The 17,412-nt window shown below is 39.1% G+C and overlaps 1 protein-coding gene across 4 annotated transcripts in view; it reads left to right on the plus strand.

Annotated features, from left to right (window-relative positions):
• The window catches only part of EYA4 (EYA transcriptional coactivator and phosphatase 4), a 50,249-nt gene that overhangs the window by 13,391 nt on the left and 19,446 nt on the right, over positions 1 to 17,412 (plus strand). For 2 of the 4 annotated variants that reach the window (XM_009880175.1, XM_009880177.1), the window contains exons 4-10: positions 664 to 666; positions 1,689 to 1,831; positions 1,990 to 2,112; positions 3,101 to 3,180; positions 3,556 to 3,736; positions 11,444 to 11,580; positions 13,030 to 13,113. In XM_009880175.1, coding sequence (XP_009878477.1) covers positions 664 to 666; positions 1,689 to 1,831; positions 1,990 to 2,112; positions 3,101 to 3,180; positions 3,556 to 3,736; positions 11,444 to 11,580; positions 13,030 to 13,113 — 751 coding nt within the window. Of the gene's footprint in view, positions 1 to 663; positions 667 to 1,688; positions 1,832 to 1,968; positions 2,113 to 3,100; positions 3,181 to 3,555; positions 3,737 to 11,443; positions 11,581 to 13,029; positions 13,114 to 17,412 lie in introns of all 4 variants that reach the window. The other 2 variants (XM_009880174.1, XM_009880176.1) reach the window with 2 other exon arrangements.

A 17,412-nucleotide genomic window follows, 5' to 3' on the forward strand; every position in this document is an offset into this window, starting at 1 on the left:
CTGCACACAACGGAAGGAAAAAAATGGACTATCACATTCTCAGACATTAGCATCTTAACAGTGGTGGCAATGCATACAGACATATTTTGAAGAAAGCAGTTTGTTTTTAGAAATCACAATTGCATGTGCAAGATGCATACTGAGGGGTAACACTTTCACAGACCCTCCCAGCACCAGCATTGCCAAACGCTTCCAAACATTCCATAGTTGTGAACCACCCTTTCCTCCTCCTTCTCTAATATCATAAGATTTAAAAATTAAATAAATTGGATTAGCTTTTAATCTCTTTTTTTTTATTATTTATTTTTAAGCCAGTGGGTGTTCTTAGGAAGAGAAAATTTCTTTCACATTTGTTTGGAGGAAAACAGACTCTTGGGCAATCACATGAATCCAGGAGTGGAAACTTTAGGAAGAAGCACTGAAGATATTATATGAAACTGCTGCAGTTGGCAGGATATTAGTTTGCTTGTGCTACAATCAGTGTTGTGCACGAGGGTGCTTGATTCCAATATGCCATCTATTTGTTTCCATGTATTTGATGCAACTACCTGTGTGACTTTGATACAGAGAAAACGTTGATCCTGTAGCTGATTAGACTTTTTCAAGTTTCTGTAACAAATTTGCATTCATATCATGATAGCCAAAATTTATTGATAGAGAAAGTAGGTGCCTGAAATAAGAGCAGCCCTCATTCCACTTAAAACAGGTTTTGGCAAACTGTATCAGATAGTTTTGGCCAAATACATTACAAGGTTTAATAGAATTTTTAATCTGCTGTTACAATTTATTGGCATCTAAATTAATGAGTAATCCTTTTCTGATAGTAACGGCTGCCAACTGTACTGAACTAATTAGAAAGAAAAAATAAAAAAAATTAGAAGCTGAAATTTAGTCATGGCTTTTAATGGCCAGGTTTCAGTTAGTGTAATTCTGCAGAGTGTGTTTATTCAACTCTTGGTCCATAAAGTCTTATTTGACTTACAAAACAATCCAAGACAAATGTTTCTCTGTATGTTTTTGCAACTCTGGAGGGCAAAATTTTTAAACTTGATTTTATTCAATCTCTCTATAAAACCCCTGTATTCATAAATAAAAGACCATTTTTATTTCCATTCTATTTCCCTAGCCCATATTTTCCAAACATTTAAAGCCCATCTGGTTACCAAAGTATTGCTGTCAATATTTTTCATGCTGCTCTCAACGGGCACAATCCATCTCCCGCTGAAGCCAGAGGCTAGATGTCTGTTGAAGCAGAACCATGCACAGAGGACATAATGTAGTAGCTTTAACGTTCACCTCTGTATTTCCTTTATTCTTCTAGTCCAAGTTTCCCTCCACTGGATTACAAAAGCTTTTCTGATTTAAGCAGGCTGATCTTGGCTCAAAGGGATCAAATCCAGATAAAGCCGTATGGCGGTGGCACAGTCCACCTACAGCTGGACACAGTAGCTTGAGAATTACATTGTAGTGATGGGACAGCACAAAATATTCACCGTGCCTTGGGGAATGTGAGCCGGAGTGGTTTTCAGCTTATTTCAGTGGGGGATGGAATAAATCCCAGAAGAGGAACAGTTGGCAGAATAATGAACTGCCTTTGGACATCTTTAAACCTTTTTCTTTACTTTATTGCTTGAATCAACATACAAAGTATTTGTTGCCACAGTAATGCTATTTTTCCTGATATTTAGGCCCTATCCACACATTCTTTCTACACCAGCAGCTCAAACAATGTCTGCCTATGCCGGACAAACCCAGTATTCAGGAATGCAGCAACCAGCGGTCTATACAGCCTACTCACAGACAGGACAGCCGTACAGCTTACCCACTTACGGTATTTGACCTCTTATTACTTCACCTTACGTAGAAGTTAGAGCAATGCCGATATGACCGGTTTTTGCTTTCTTTTTTGTTTTTCCAACTGTAAGAAAATATTTTAAAGAATCGGTTGAAAATTAATTTCTTATACAGATTTGGGTGTAATGTTGCCAGGCATCAAGACGGAAAGTGGGCTCTCGCAGACCCAATCACCGCTGCAGAGCGGGTGCCTCAGTTACAGCCCAGGGTTTTCCACCCCACAGCCAGGCCAAACACCCTACTCTTACCAGATGCCAGGTGAGTAGCCACCACCATCAGGGCTCATCCCGTCCCACCGCTGCCAACAGCCCCCTCTTCCCTCATAATTAGGATACATTTTCCATTAATTTTTGTGAACTCCAGCAAGTACGCTTATCATTCGCAGCTACTTTCACCTCTAAAATTTAAAGCCAAGTATTGTTTCCTAGCACTAATATTCATATATGTATTCATTTTGGTTACCTGTTAATGTAGATCTGGTCATGCAATGCAGTGCCTATTTGCACCTTCATTTTTTTATGGGGTGAAATCACAAGTCAGGACCTGAAGCATTTGTTGTATTTGTTAAACTACACAAGTCACTTTTCATTGTTTCCGTGTTTCTGAGTATGACATCATTTGATACTTGTTTCTCTTTGAATTAACATAATTTGTTAGAATTTCTCCTTAATTCTCATTTATTCTTTCATTTATTATTCAATTATTAGTTCACTTATTACCCTTTGATCACTGATAACCTGTTTTATTTGGATAATTTTTAAGCTTCTTATACAACGGCTAATCTTTTAAATATTACAAATTACAATATGAAATCATCTGACATTGAAAACAAGGACATGCCTCATTACAGATCGATTAAAAGCACCTGGATCGTTAAAATACTCTTTTTGCTGTGTAAGTGAACATGCAGTGAAGTGTTAGAACTTAGAAATGAAGGCAAAAGAGAAAAACAATATTTGAGGAGAGGTGAGACACTGCAATAAATTGAAAAATGCTTTCTCGATCAGTGTAATGACTTACTGCCAATACCTTCCTTGCATGGTGTGAAGAGGAATGTATGCCTGTATGCGTTAAAGTAGCATTTCATTTCTTTTAAAGTTTCATTCCAATTTTTTATTGTTTAACCAGAAAATAAAAGTTGTTTGTTCTTCTGATTCATCTATATCTTAACATGGAATATTCTATTTAGAATTTTATTTTGATTCACAAGTGTTTTCTCACAGTTAACTGTATTTTTTAATTTTAGGTTCTAGTTTTACACCATCGTCCACTATTTATGCAAACAATTCTGTTTCAAATTCTACAAATTTCAGTAGTTCACAACAGGTATGAATATTAACATTTTTGTTTGTCAGTTGCAAAAGGATTTATATCACTCCAATGATAGCATGTTATTTTAGTTTAGATCTGTTATGTTGAATTAAACTCACTGTGGTTCAATGCTATTTTCTATGGAAAGCAATCAAAATCCCAGTGGAAGCCTAGTTGCATCTTTTGGCACTTAAATACTTCAGCAACTGTAGTCTTTTAGAAAATATCTTTAAATTAAAAAATGTTAAATGTCCTTAAATTAAAAAAAAATCTAAACTAAACCCCCTAAACTCTTGCAGAAGTCATATGATTGCACACTTAGAAATACTTAATGGAAAAATCACTCGTTACTCTACTTAATTAAGTACTCTACTGCATTTGCTGTTTTAGGATTATCCCTCATACACAGCTTTTGGCCAAAACCAATATGCACAGTATTACTCAGCATCCACATATGGTGCATATATGACCTCAAACAACACGGCTGATGGCACTTCATCATCGTCAACCTACCAGTTGCAGGACTCTCTACCTGGCCTGACTAGTCAACCAGGTACAGATCTACATTCAGGTGAAAACAATTTTCGTATTTTATTCTGTACTTGTATAAAGACAAAATTTCCATATCCACTTTCTTTGAATATTGACATTTTAAGCTCATGCCTCTCAGAAAACTTTATCATGCAAACCAGCCAAAATAAGCTGTTTGTTTGTTTGTTTGTTTAGGAAACCTGTCTAGTTTGTTTGTTAGTTAAATAAAGCTCTTTGAGTTGAGACTTGAGATGGTTGTCTGTGGAAGGAGAAGGCCCGAAAAAAGTTACAACAGGCTGGTAGGGATCTGTTAGTACCGGAAACAACTGTATGGAAACAAACCTTTAGTAAATTTTGAAATAAAAATTCAATGAGCTCTCCTGTTACTGACTGTGGAACATTCCTGTATCCACCTACATGTTCTGAAGTATTGCTGTAAACAATTTAAAACAAGATACTGTTGTTCATTTAATTGTGCCCCAATCACGCTAGCAAGAGTATGTAGGCTTTATTCAAATGTAGATGAGCCGTGCTTGCCAATTCATTAGTTTTGGTAACTAAGGATAGAGCAATCCATTATTAGCCCAAGTCTCTTTAAAAAAATAGCATTTAAGTAGTTGAAGTTGCAAAGAGAAAGTTCTCAGGAGACGTGAGGAGACTCAATTTGCCTGCCCAACTCTGCCCCCTTGTGCACATTCACTACAGCACGATATTTTGTTACGCAGCTGTATTCCTAGGGTAATAGCAGCACTTCATTTTTTCTCATTGTCCATATAACCCAGTTCACAGTCATTTACCTGCTTCATTCTGTGTCCTGCAAACCCAATTGTTAATATGGATTTCTTTCTCTTTTGTTTTTTTCATGCTAGATTTCTAAGTTCCTGAACATCTCACCAATTTATTTTCCCCCATTTAATATAAATGGGACTAAAGTAAAGTTAAAATTATGTATTTGAAATTATGCATAGTATAGTGCAGAAATCAATATCTCGGTGGGCTAGTTTAGGAGTTCACAGCCACAGTCAGACGAGTATGGTATCCTCACGGGGTGAACAGAGCCTGCTTTTTCACGCTCACTTTCCTGTATGGTTTCTATTATATGCAAAGTTCTTAAAGATCTAGCTCAGTATCGTGTCATATATTCGTAACCTAAGAAGTCTACTAAGGCTGTGCATAGCATCTATGGGAGAGGTTATCAAGTGCCATCTGCCTGGCTCCGCGCTCTTAGAGCGACCTCTTCCAGGGACACTGGCTTCACTCACGGAGCCTGGGTAGCAACTGCCTTACCCACAGGCTGTGAGCAGTTATAAAAAGACTAACAAACTGGGGTTTGGATTAGGCTCTGAATAGGGGGGAAATGTGCTGTAATCACAAAATCAACTCATTGCGTAAATCTTCCTAATTCTGAACAACTGCAACATCTCACCGAAAAGTATAGTAGACAAACTAATGTATTATAATAATGACTTTGTACAAAGGATGGGCAATACCTTGTAGAAAAGTGTAAGCAAGGCCTCATACTTCATATAAGCTGCTTGAATTTACTTTAAAAGTTTGAATTTTAATTGCACGAGATTGTATTTTTCTTTGCCAACTGTTTTCCTCAGGCTGATTTTCAAAGTAAGTGGGTGCGTGTGTGTGTGAGTGTGTGAGTGTGGCATGGTATGGAACGGATATGGGGAGATACACATTCCCTTGTTTTTTGATGAAAGTGTAAGAAGTTATTCACTAATCTCAGAATGCAAATTTAGGAAGTCAAAGCTAAAAGGTAACTTGAAATCACGTGAAATTTCAACAGTTGCAGGATATCCGTAAGACACAATTCATACGGGATGTATTTTTAAAAGAGCGTGAAGAGTTCTTACAAGGGATGTTTTGATAGTTGTGCATGTCCTGTGTGCTTTTGTTTCTTCCTTTGTTATTCCTCCATATTCTTATTTGAGAAAATCTGACAGTGTTTCCCATATTGTCTCTCCCTTGTGCATCTGTGTTTCCTAGAAATGCTGTATAAATTTATCATGTATTACAAACTTCCTTAGTATAGAATAGCATTGCCAAAGAAAAGGAATTTTACATAGATTGAACAGGTTGAAAAAATATCGAAGGCTTCACATCTAAGAAACAGTACGGATTTTTCTTATTTGTGGATTGTTTAAGCATATGAACTTGTTTTCCTGTTAAGTAGGTTGTGCATCTGAACTTACAAATCTGCCCACGTACTCCTTATTTCTGTGAAGCGTTGCACTGATCATGCGACCCTCTGCTGAGAGTGCAACACCCACTTTGAGAATACATGACATGCCTTCTGTGTCACTGTAAAAATAACTTTGCATCAGTGAGGTGCAGTGTCTTGGACATCACCTCAGATACAGTAGATCATACTACAGAGCTTCAGCACTCACCGTGTTCGCTTGCTGTCTAACAGGCTTTATTGCTCGGTCCTTAAGGCTTTCTCCAACTAAAACTTAAGATTCAACAGAGCAAGGCACTTCACTCTTCTGCCTTCTCTGCTAGCTATTAATTCAAATAACTAATCAAAGCTTCTAGTACTCTCCACACATACAGGATTTCTTGTTTTCATACCAAAGTCTCATCAGATCAGGAGTTAATATCAGTTACAGCTTTATTTACTGACCAAGTAAAGAAAATGAGATGAAAAGTGAAAAAGACTTTACTCTTTCTGCTACTCATAACAAGCAATAACACATTACAAGCCAGGAAATAAAGAGGTTTGCAATGTTGAAGCCATCTTCTGGCTGCTCTTTCCACTAAGAATATGCACCAAAAGTCAATCCATAAGGAGAGTATGAAGGGGCTCAGAAGTTTGTCCATTCCACGTTGGTGTGAGGCTCAGCTCCTTACCCATCCCATGGACTTCTCTTATGTGTTTGTGTTGTGCCTGCTCTGCATTACGATTTTTCAAATGCACTCATTACCACTGAGTATCTCTGAGATAAATAGGTATCTCCAGGGGCACTTCATCTCATATTGGGGTAAGTCAGGAGAATCCTTAAGGGATTCTGCCTCAGAGGATGAGTACATTTGAGTATATTCAATGAGTACATGAGTACATTTAATCTAGGGTGGATAAAGTTCTGTAGGGAGCCTGGGTATAAGCTCCATGTTTAGGCATCTCACTTTCATATGTCCAGAGCTAAGTGAGGTGAATCACTCGTAGGATATTAGCTCCAATTCAGTTACTAGGAAGCAGCAGAGCTTGGTCTCTCCGAATTTGGTAGCCAGAGTAAAGTTACCCTTTGCAGCTTCTCCAGAAGATGGCATTAGGTCTGTGTGCAGACTGCCCATACCTCTTTTCTCCCACTTAAGTGGCACAATGGTTGATAGGACAAGGGGGAATGGCTTCAAACTGAAGGAAAGTATAGTTAGATTAGATATTAGGAAGAAATTTTTCACTTTGAGGGTGGTAAGGCACTGGAACAAGTTGCCCAGGGAAGTTGTGGAAGCCCCATCCCTGGAGATGTTTAAGACCAGGTTGGATGGGGCTTTGAGCAACCTGGTCTAGTGGGAGGTGTCCCTGCCTATGGCAGGGGGGTTGGAACTCGATGATCTTCAAGGTCCCTTCCAACCTAAACCGTTCTATGATTCTATGATTAACAGGGAGAAGGGGATTTTCACATCAAACTTGAGGTGGGAAACAATGTTCTGTATATGAAAGACCACCTCCATTTGTAATGGTGGTGCTGTAACTCCCTGTCCTCTAACTGGACCTGCTGCAAGGTCTCCACGGGATGGACAGGAACCAGTGTATGAATATGTGTATGAACATCTGTTATGAAGTGGTCATTCCATGTTCTGGTTTTAACATTTTCTTCTTGCTTTATTGGATCTCTGATGCTGCTCATAGTTCCGGTGGGAAGAGGCTATGAAGTATATTTATTAGACATGTGTTGAATATTGGAAAAGCTAAAAAATTTAAAACATTGCAATAAAAATTTCTGTCTAATATGAGCTGCAATAGGAACTTCTCATGAGGGTAAGGTTTACAGTACTCTGGTACTAGAATTTCTCACATTCTTTTATGTTACATGGCTGAATTTTTAGTAAGTTTTCCTTTTATCAGCATTGACCTAATTTCTAAAGCAAATGGAGGATAAGAAAATGCAGTTGCTCCTTTGCTTCTTACCAACAGCCTGCTGTTGGTAAAAAGCAAATCAAGCAATTAAGCCTACAGTTGTTCAAAAAAACATGCACTACTGACTTCTGCAGTTCTAAAATAGATGCATACCTTGCGTTCAAGTAAGAGACAGCTGCTCATTCTGATTTAGAGATTAACGTAATGAAATAAAGTTGGCTTTAAATACCCAGAAGTTACAAGGTACAGTGATTAGTTACAGTACTGATTAACAGATAATTATACTATCATGTACAGCATTGACCCAAGCAGAAGCCTGGAGCAACTGGTAATGGCTAATGCTAAATGAAAATTGAAGTTATTTACTTCAGTTGTTGGATACTTTCAGAGGAGATTTTGAACAGGGCTTTTTTTATCTTTTTTTTTTTTTTCTGGATTAGAATAAACACAGTCATTGAGAACAGATGTTTTAATACATTACTATAGAAATGAGTCTTGATTTTGTTGTAAAGTGTTGAAATATTATAAATATGAAGACTTTTGTGGTAAGAACATAAACATTCATCTTCACTTATTGAATTTTTGCCTTTTCAGTTTTGGGGGTTTGTTTGGGGATATTTTTCTACTCTGTCAGAAAAATCAAGGAAATTATATTTTCATACAGAACTCTCGCACACTCAGAACTTCTTTTGAAGCCAGTGTAGATTTTTGCTGCATGAGGATTCTGGCTATAAAGCATCTTTTTGTACATTTGTACATTTACCAAATTATATTTTGCTGTTCTTCTTACGAGGAAAGAACTAAGATAATATGACCTTATTGATCGCTCTGCTGCCTGCAGTGCCCTCACTGACATCAACACCGTGCTGGGAATAGAAATGATTAGTCAACAAGAGCTGTCTCTCCGTTCTGAAGGGACAAAGTAAAAACAGCATAGGAACATTATTCATTACATATTATTATTGCTGCTCCATTTTCCCGTCATTTCTTGGCAAATAAGAGTTTCAGCTGAAAGAGAAACTACTATAGAATGCATATTATCCTTATCCAAATCAGGACAGACCTATCCAAAATGGTATCTGGAATAAATTCTCAAATTGCAGTTCTGAAAATCTCTTCTTAGCTGCTGCCTGAAAATTTGGCTCTGTTCTGCACATGGAGAGAAGCACATTGGTTTTGTGACATTGAAGAGGTCATCACCTAGTTTGAGAAAAAGTAGTAGTATCTTCTTCCAGGCAACAGCAGAATAATTTGAGTACTTTCCCAGGAAGTGAGAGACATTTGATTTCCTCCTGTTTCATGGAGGATTCATCACCTTCCATTCGGGGGTACAGGGATGTGGATTCTGCATTATGAAAATATGTCTTTATACTTCATATATATATCAATCATTCAGTCAAATAAACCTGTGTGCCCCGGAGAAGGCAGTGGAACCTAGATATGTCCTTCTCCAGGTAAATGTCCTAACCAATAGGCTTGAGAACTAACTTTCTTCTTCTTCTCACCTTGCTTTGAGTCTTGAATTCTTTCCTCACAATGTCGAGAGCTCCCATTCAGGAATGTGACATTATGGGCTTAAATCTTATTCTTCCAAAAAATACAACAGTATTTTTCCAGCCAAGATATATAAATATATCATCCTAGTGTATTTATTTTAATAATCTTCTGTTTGTCATTCACTGTAAGGTATAAATAAATGATGGAAGAGATTAAGAATTTAACTATTGTGTTACATTGTGCACAGACTCTTAATTGAGACTGCAGTCTCTATTTTCTTCTTAGATCCTGCTAGACTAGAATTGTTTTCTTCTTTGCTGTGGCAGGAGAATGAGGTGAATGACTCAGGGCAGATCACAAAAACATTCAATCATTCGCACTGGAAGGGACCTCTGCGGGTCTTTTCATCCACCCTATCATGGATGAGCCAACTTAGATCATGCTGCTAAGGGCTGTGTCCAGTTGAGTTTTGAGTACCTGCAAGGGTGGAGAATGCACAGCCACTCTGGGGACTTGTTCCAGCACCTGACGACTCTCACAGTATAGGATTTTTATCTTTTATCTAACAGGAATATCCCTTGCTGTGATTTCTGTCTGTTGCTTCTTGTCCTTTCTCTGTATACTGCTGTGAAGAGTCACTCGGCCTTTCCTCCTGTGTGCTCAGCCCCTTAACTGTCTTAGTAACCCTCACCTGGGCTAATTCCAGTTTGTCAATATCTCTCTTGTATTTGGGGACCCAAAACTAGACATTTTTCCAGATGTGGTCTTGCAAGTTCATAACAGAGCAGAAAAATCACTCTCCTTGATCTGCTGGCCAGTTTCCCTGTTACCTGGCGGACTTTGGTGACCTTAGTGATGCTCCTTTGTAAAAATGAGTAATGTTCAGATTCCAGCCCCAAATCAGATGCATCATAGATTATTCTTGCAAAATGTTTGTACCAAGTGTTAATTTATTCTGCAGATGTGCCATCATGAGCGCTTTTAACAAATATTACCAAAGGGGCCCAGAAACACACAGTTACTTGCCACACAAGGACTCTCTTGAATCAAACTCTGTAGTAAATGTCAGATCTAAGCTGTACCCTTTCGTTCTTCAATGGAGAAAAATTGAATCATTAATCGGATAGGTGATGGAGGAGGATTTATGTCATTTAGCACTCGGGACCCTGGCCAAACTGCATTTATTGCTAGCAGTTTTAAAGGGACACTGAAGGTACTGTGTTATGAAGAACAGGATATTTTCTAAGTTTACTGAGCTGTGGCACAAAAGTACTTCGTAAAGGGAAGTTCTCTGCCACCCTTCCTGGAGATACCTTCTTCACTCTGTCGTCCTTATGTAGCTACTGGTCACCTCTAAAGCCTTTTGTTACCAGCAGAGGCAAAGTAGATTAAATGGATAAGTCAGGGATAGGCCTGAGTGTTAAAAGCAGCTATGCCATGCCAGATCAAAGGTCCTTCCAGCACATATTCTCTCTGGCAGCAGAAAATAGCTGATACTTAGAGAAAGATGGTCAGAATACAACAAGTATGACTTCACTCTCTTTCTGGTAGTAACTGGAAAATTGCACTTAATATTATTACTTTCCTCTGGAAATTTATGGGCAGAGGTAAGGTTAAAAAAAAAAAAGTGAACTCTACTAAAGAGCAGGTGACCTGGGAGGAGGAGATGAAGAAGGAAGCTGACTGGCTCTTCTGGTGCGGGGATGAGTGCCAAAGAGTGTTCTGGTAAAAGTAATGCAGGACTTGGAAATAAGTCTAGCTGAACTCCAAACATGGGAAATGAACTACTTTAACCAAAAGGCACTTCATGGTTTGAGAAGTCATTAGTATGACTTTTAAAATACATCTTCCTTGGATATATCAATATTTTGCATGTGCTTATGTGTATTTGTATATATGCACATGCATACATGTAATTTTAATCTTTCTCTTATTTTGTTATGGTTTATAATGTTTCCTTGGTAAAGTCAAAAGGGTATGTGGCATCTGCAGATTCCATCTACATAAGACAAACCATGTTATCACTCATTTTATGCAACTTTTTTAGGTGTATCTTGTGGCTGAGTTTTCGTACAGACGTGTCTAGCTATGAGAAAAAAAAAGTTTTTTTATTTAAAAATCCAGCACTAATTTTGCCATGAATGGTTGACTTTACAGGGGAGTTTGACACAGTGCAGAGCCCTTCCACACCAATCAAAGATCTTGATGAGAGAACATGTAGGAGTTCTGGGTCAAAGTCTCGGGGTAGAGGGCGGAAGAATAATCCATCACCCCCTCCGGACAGTGACTTGGAGGTATGCCTGCAGTAATTGATGAATGATAATGTGGAGGTTTCTTCTGATGAAAAGTAAATTCCGAAAACTACAGCTGTGGAAATAGCTTAAAGCGTTTTAGAAAACATCATGGACTCGGTCTCACTAGCTGGATATAACAGATATTAGTTGCTATTTTAACATACACATACAATGAGACATTACTCTTCTGTATGACAAAGTTAGGCAGAATAGGAAATCTCAAATATATTGCTCAGCTTAATTACATGTATTTATGAATGCAGTATAAATATGCAGGATCATCTGGCCGTAGCCTTTCTAATATTTATGCACAGGTTTGTCCTTGTGCTTATAAGTAACGTCAGTGGATTTCAGTGAGGCAGCTTACATCAATGAAGTTATGGCTGTACTTAAGTATGTGCAAGATCAGTGGCTTAGTGAAGAAATATATCTGCCTAATATATGGGGTGATGATTTAAAACACAGGTGACTTCTTAGCAACGGAGTAATTATAGTCTTAGTACTCCTGTGTTAGCAGTGTGCTGCCTTACAGTGACAAGGAGGAGGAGGAGAAGGAAGCGGGGTGCCTGTGTGTGTGTGAAACACTCCAGCTCTGGCATCAGGGGAACGTGCTGCCCGGTGGTGTGGTGTGTCCCCGGCTGCCACTGGACGGGCACCAGGAGCGAGCAGCCCCCGCCAGCCCCACTGCGCTGCCATCACTGACCAGCTCTGGGTTTAGCAGAAGACAAGACTGTTGCTGGGACTTGGCCGGCCACACACAGTTGCTCCTGGGGTGGTGGCACAGGGGGCTGCAGTACTGGGCGCTCAATGTAAAGGCCATTGCTTTTATACAGAAACTGTCATACATTTTTTTTGCTTTTCGAAGGATTTAATTTTTCCAGTAAAAATACTCTTAATTTTTTGTATTTTTTTTCCTGTTTCTCTTATCGTTTACCAATGAAAATGAACTCAAATGCCTTATCAATATAAGGAGTTTCTTTCTTTTTTTTTTTCAAGTTAGAATTATCCATTTTATCCTACAACATTATTTAGATTCTTCATGACATTGTATGTGGCATATAGCAGTTTTACCCAAGATTTAATTTTAGCTGTGCAGGAGAAACAAAGAAGAGCCTTGCATCAGTAAGACCTGCAGAGAAGTATCTGACAGTGCTGTTTATCCTTAAGTTATCAATTATGTTTGACCTCCATGATGATTCTGAAATCTGTTATGTAGCTGTTTTGAAAAGCTTTTTAGGGGACAAATAAGAAATATTTGAAGAGTTCAAAAGTTACTCTCCTGATTTTTTACCATGCATGATACACTGTTGTTGTTTTTCAGAGAAAACGTGCTTGATTAAGTGATTAGTTGAACTTTAGGACTGAGTTGACTTTTAGCCTGCTGGGTGGGATGGTGGTGGGACTTTGATGTTATTTGTTTAACAATACTGTCCCCACTTCTTTTTTCAGCGTGTATTTGTTTGGGATTTGGATGAAACGATCATAGTTTTTCATTCGCTACTCACAGGATCCTACGCACAGAAGTATGGCAAGGTATGTGAACCATGAATTCTGCGTCGATTCACTGTATCAGAGCTATCTGGCCTGCACACGTATGTGTTTTTCACCCTCTGTGTTCATCATGGCTTGGGTCAAGGTAGAGGGGAAGTGTACATTAAACCCCATTTTCAGAGGGTTAATGTGAAAAAGTCAAGGAGAGAAATGAGGCACAGACCCTAAGCACAATATATGAGGCAGTGCTGAAGCAGATGCTGCAAATGAGGGAAGAATTTATAGAGGAACAAGGATGAGTTGCTGAGAAGAGACGTTGCAGGGAGACAATAGAGAGAATGGGCAAACGGAAATAACTATTTGGATGCACAGAGGAAGAAATAAGAAATAAACTGGAGCAATGGGTGAATTTACAGGAAAACTGATGAATCAGAATGAGCAAGTAAGAGACAGACCTGCTTCAGCGCCAGCTGCAGATGTTATTCTTTGACTCCCCAGCTTTTCCGTTGAATCTTTGGTTCCCTTGGCTGGCTCTGGGGTGAGTAATGCCGGGGAGTGAATCCCTCTCCCAAGCAGACAGTTGTACGCATCCTCTCCCCTCCGACAAGATCCAAAAGGAGTTCAGGTCACGGAGCAGTGAGCAGGAGAGCAGGAGGAAGAGCGAGGGAGGCAGAGAGAGGCAGTGGCAGCCTGCAGGAGCAGGAGCAGGAGCTCCCCTGGCTGCTCAGCAGCGAGCCCCACCAGGGTGGCAGTGGGAGCCCGGGGTGCTTGAGCAAGGGGAGAAGGGACTGCTGGGAAGACCAGTGTGTAGAAGCAGGAGTGGACTGCTGGGAGGCGTAGAGCTAAAGGCCTGGATAAATCAAAAAATTAGGGCAAATGTATGGAAAGGAAGAAAATGGACAGGGAAAATGTTGGTATGTAAATAAGTGGATGTAGGTTTTCTAGTGTTGTGCCATTTGGACGTAATTAATGTAAAGGTATTTGAAGAACATAACTATGTCCATACTGTGTCAGACAAAGGATTTGTTTAGCATAAGTTGCCTACCTCTTTATTCCAGCCGTGATGAGATGCTCAAGAAAAGGATGTGAGAAACGGCACATTAGAGAAATGCTTTCCACACGCACCTCCTCAGCCAGTGCGTTGGAAATGTCCAAAGCCTGACCTGCGGATTGTAACCACTGATGGGCCAGCCCTCCATGTTTTGAGACAGCTGTTTGTGGTTATTAAAAAGAGAAAGCTAATATGAAAACTCACAGGCCCAGACAAAAATCTGAATTTTTGGAATGCTAAGATAAGGGTAGTTATTAATGTCTTGTAAAAAACAGTCTTGCTTGTTTTGCAGCTTCACAGTGCCAAATCAGTGCACATTTCAGTATTCTGCCAAAAACTCCTCTTCTGCTTTTTTTCAGACACTGTAATAACAATGACTTTGTCAGAATCATTTCTGACTTATAGTTATCAAAAGACGAGAGAAACCTAGCTGAACATGAACATCTATATCACTTTTTCAGTGTAGCCCACAGACTGCCACAGAACTTGCTGAATTGCTGCAATGATGTAGTCATTCCTTTCATCCTTTTTTGATTGTTCCCTTGGGATGTTTACATCTCATATGCCATCTCACATAATATATAAGTAAAGTCTAAGTCAAATTTCATACAAAGTTTTACAAATCAGAGCACATTTTGTAGCTCAAAGACATCTATGAATGACTTTGAAAACTGTCTTAGAGGCAGCAACAGAAATGTAATTCCTCTTGGTTTCTCACTTTGTTATAAGTAAGGATATTTGAAAAAATCCCAGTACCAGTTTTCTTAAAGAGCTCATCTGCTGCTATAGTTGACTCTCCATACAGAGTCCTTAGAAAAAGTAATGGCATATTAACTGCCATTAGTACTGACAGCAGATAAAGTTGGCTCGTATAAACCAAGAGTATCTCAAAGGCAAGTGAAATGAATGTAGTTATACTGCTGAGGTCAGCATCAGTAAACAAATGTCGTGAACAACCATAAAGCAAAAGGAATCCTTAAGTAAAATCCTTTTTCTTTTGTACTGATAGGTGGCATCCATACAAGTAGGGAAATGTGTTCCTTTCCAGAGACTGTAGTAGACTTTTTCCTTCCTGCAGTGACTACTTTTGCCATATTTATAGAGAACTCATTGGAAAGGTAATGAGTAATTGCCAACAAAACTCAAACCCATATATTGTTGACTGCAAGGAGGCTAGAGCAGTAGGAAAGGGAATACAGGGAGAGCTTATCATGAGTAGGCTTTAACTTTTGCATGCCATGGAAGTGTTGCCTAAATTTAAGACGGGATGTGTCTGAGCCTAAGTGCCTAAGAGGTTAGCCTTGGGAGAAGGGAAAGATAGCACAGCTGGACCTCAGTCAGTCTCTGGTGCGTGACCTCTTTAGCAGATGTGGCCCTTATCTTTTCTGCATATGATTTTCATCTGTAAACAAGGTCTTAATCCAGACAGAAGTCTGGATTGTTGTGAGAATTGAGTTGCTATTAGAATAAATAGTCCGTGAATTGTGAGGTTCTCAGACAAAGTCTTGTGAGCACATAGGTCTTTCAAATGTGTAGAGAGAGTTGTTTATCCTGGAAAGGTGGTATAAAATTGTAATTTCACAATGAAAAAAAAGCAGGGTCATGTAAAATAATGGTGATACTAAACTATTTAAAAAATTGGGGTGATTTGCTATCTGATTTTAAAAAATAAAGGTGTGTATTGTCACACAGGTGCTCAGCTGTGCATGCCATGTCCTTCCATATGTATTTTGGGAGCCCATTTTGTATAGCATAATCAGGTTACTCCCAAAAAACAAACAACCAAAAAAAATTTCACAAGATAAACATAGTTTTCCCCTTCCCCCATATTTAAATATTCTAAATGAGATTAGTGAGTCTTTAATGTGAACATTGCTGTAAGGGAAGGAATCTTCTTATACCAAGTGTGCTCACTTCATACTTCCTGGAGGTGGGATGCTGGGTTTAGAGCTAGTATGAATAGAGATATTCATCTTCAATTCTTTCCCGTCTACACCTTGACATGTCAACTTTTGTTCCTCTTTTCCACTAGCTCTTTACCTTATTTCTTGCAGTAACCAGGTGAAAACAAAACATTCAGAAATTAGTCTTTTAATCCGTCTGCTCTGCGGCAATTCAGGCTGTGCAGGGACTGCAGTGAGGGGAGGTGCAGCATGCGGAGGTGGCCGTCATGCTCTCATGGCCAGACAGAGGGACCAGCGTATGAGTACAGGAACACTTGACAGGTGCAGTGCTACCAGGAGACAAAAGTTTCTCTTTCCAAAGATTTCTACAGTTTAATAAGTGGTTGGAGTAGAAGAGAAAAAGGAAAAGCAAACGAACATCACCTGCTGTAGGTGACGCTGGCCTGGCAAGGGGGTTGGACTAGATGATCTCCAGAGGTCCCTTCCAACCCTGACCATTCTGTGATTTTGTGATAGGCAATGGGGGCATTTGTTGACAGAGATCACGTGGGAAGGCCTGGATCCAGTGGGCAAGTTTCAGATCATATATTTGTCAAGAGAACAACAGATTTCTGAATTATGCCTGAGGATTTCTGAAGCTGAGAATGAACACTCTCCTTGGTGTATACTTGTCCAGCACTTTGTATGGTGTGATAATTATTTGATTTCAGAATTATATAGGGCTGTTAGAATAACCATGTTAAAAACAAAACTAGTGATTTGCTGAAAGATTTAACTTGTTGGATGCAGCTGTAAGCATCTCATTTAAAACACAGGGCAAATTTCTGCCTCTTATCTGGGCACCAGTAGAGTATAGCTTGAAACTCCACCGAAATGCGAGAGATTTGACCAGAGGTTGGTCAATGCATCCCTTTGATATTTAAAATATAAAACTTACCAGATGAATATTCTGTGGCTTGCTGTTTTCTACCTGTGGGTGTTTCTGTCTGACTTTTGGTGTAGTGGTTATTTTATTGGGCTGGTCAGAGCTAACATAAAAAGAGAATAAAAACTACTCTACACCTGTTAGGTTTCAGGGAAACCATGCTGCCTCCCAGTACCTCTTGTTGTTCAGCTCGTTTGCTCATCTGCTGTGTACTTCATAAAACTAATACATTTCTATTTTTAATTAGTTACTGCAGTAGCAAATTATGAGCATTGGCATTTGAGCTGTTATGTTATGACTTGTGTGGCTGATGATGGTTTTTGCAGCTGAGCACCAGTTGGCAGATACAGTTTTCTACAATGCTGAGCTCTTAAGTGAGGATTTGTTGATGTGACAGGACATGTGTTAGGAGATGTCATCATCTGTTAAAAGTTTATGAGGTACATTCTTATTCCCTGTGA

This window comes from Charadrius vociferus, unplaced genomic scaffold, assembly GCF_000708025.1.
Source record: "Charadrius vociferus isolate BGI_N301 unplaced genomic scaffold, ASM70802v2 scaffold82, whole genome shotgun sequence".
Classification (NCBI taxonomy): Eukaryota; Metazoa; Chordata; class Aves; order Charadriiformes; family Charadriidae; genus Charadrius; species Charadrius vociferus.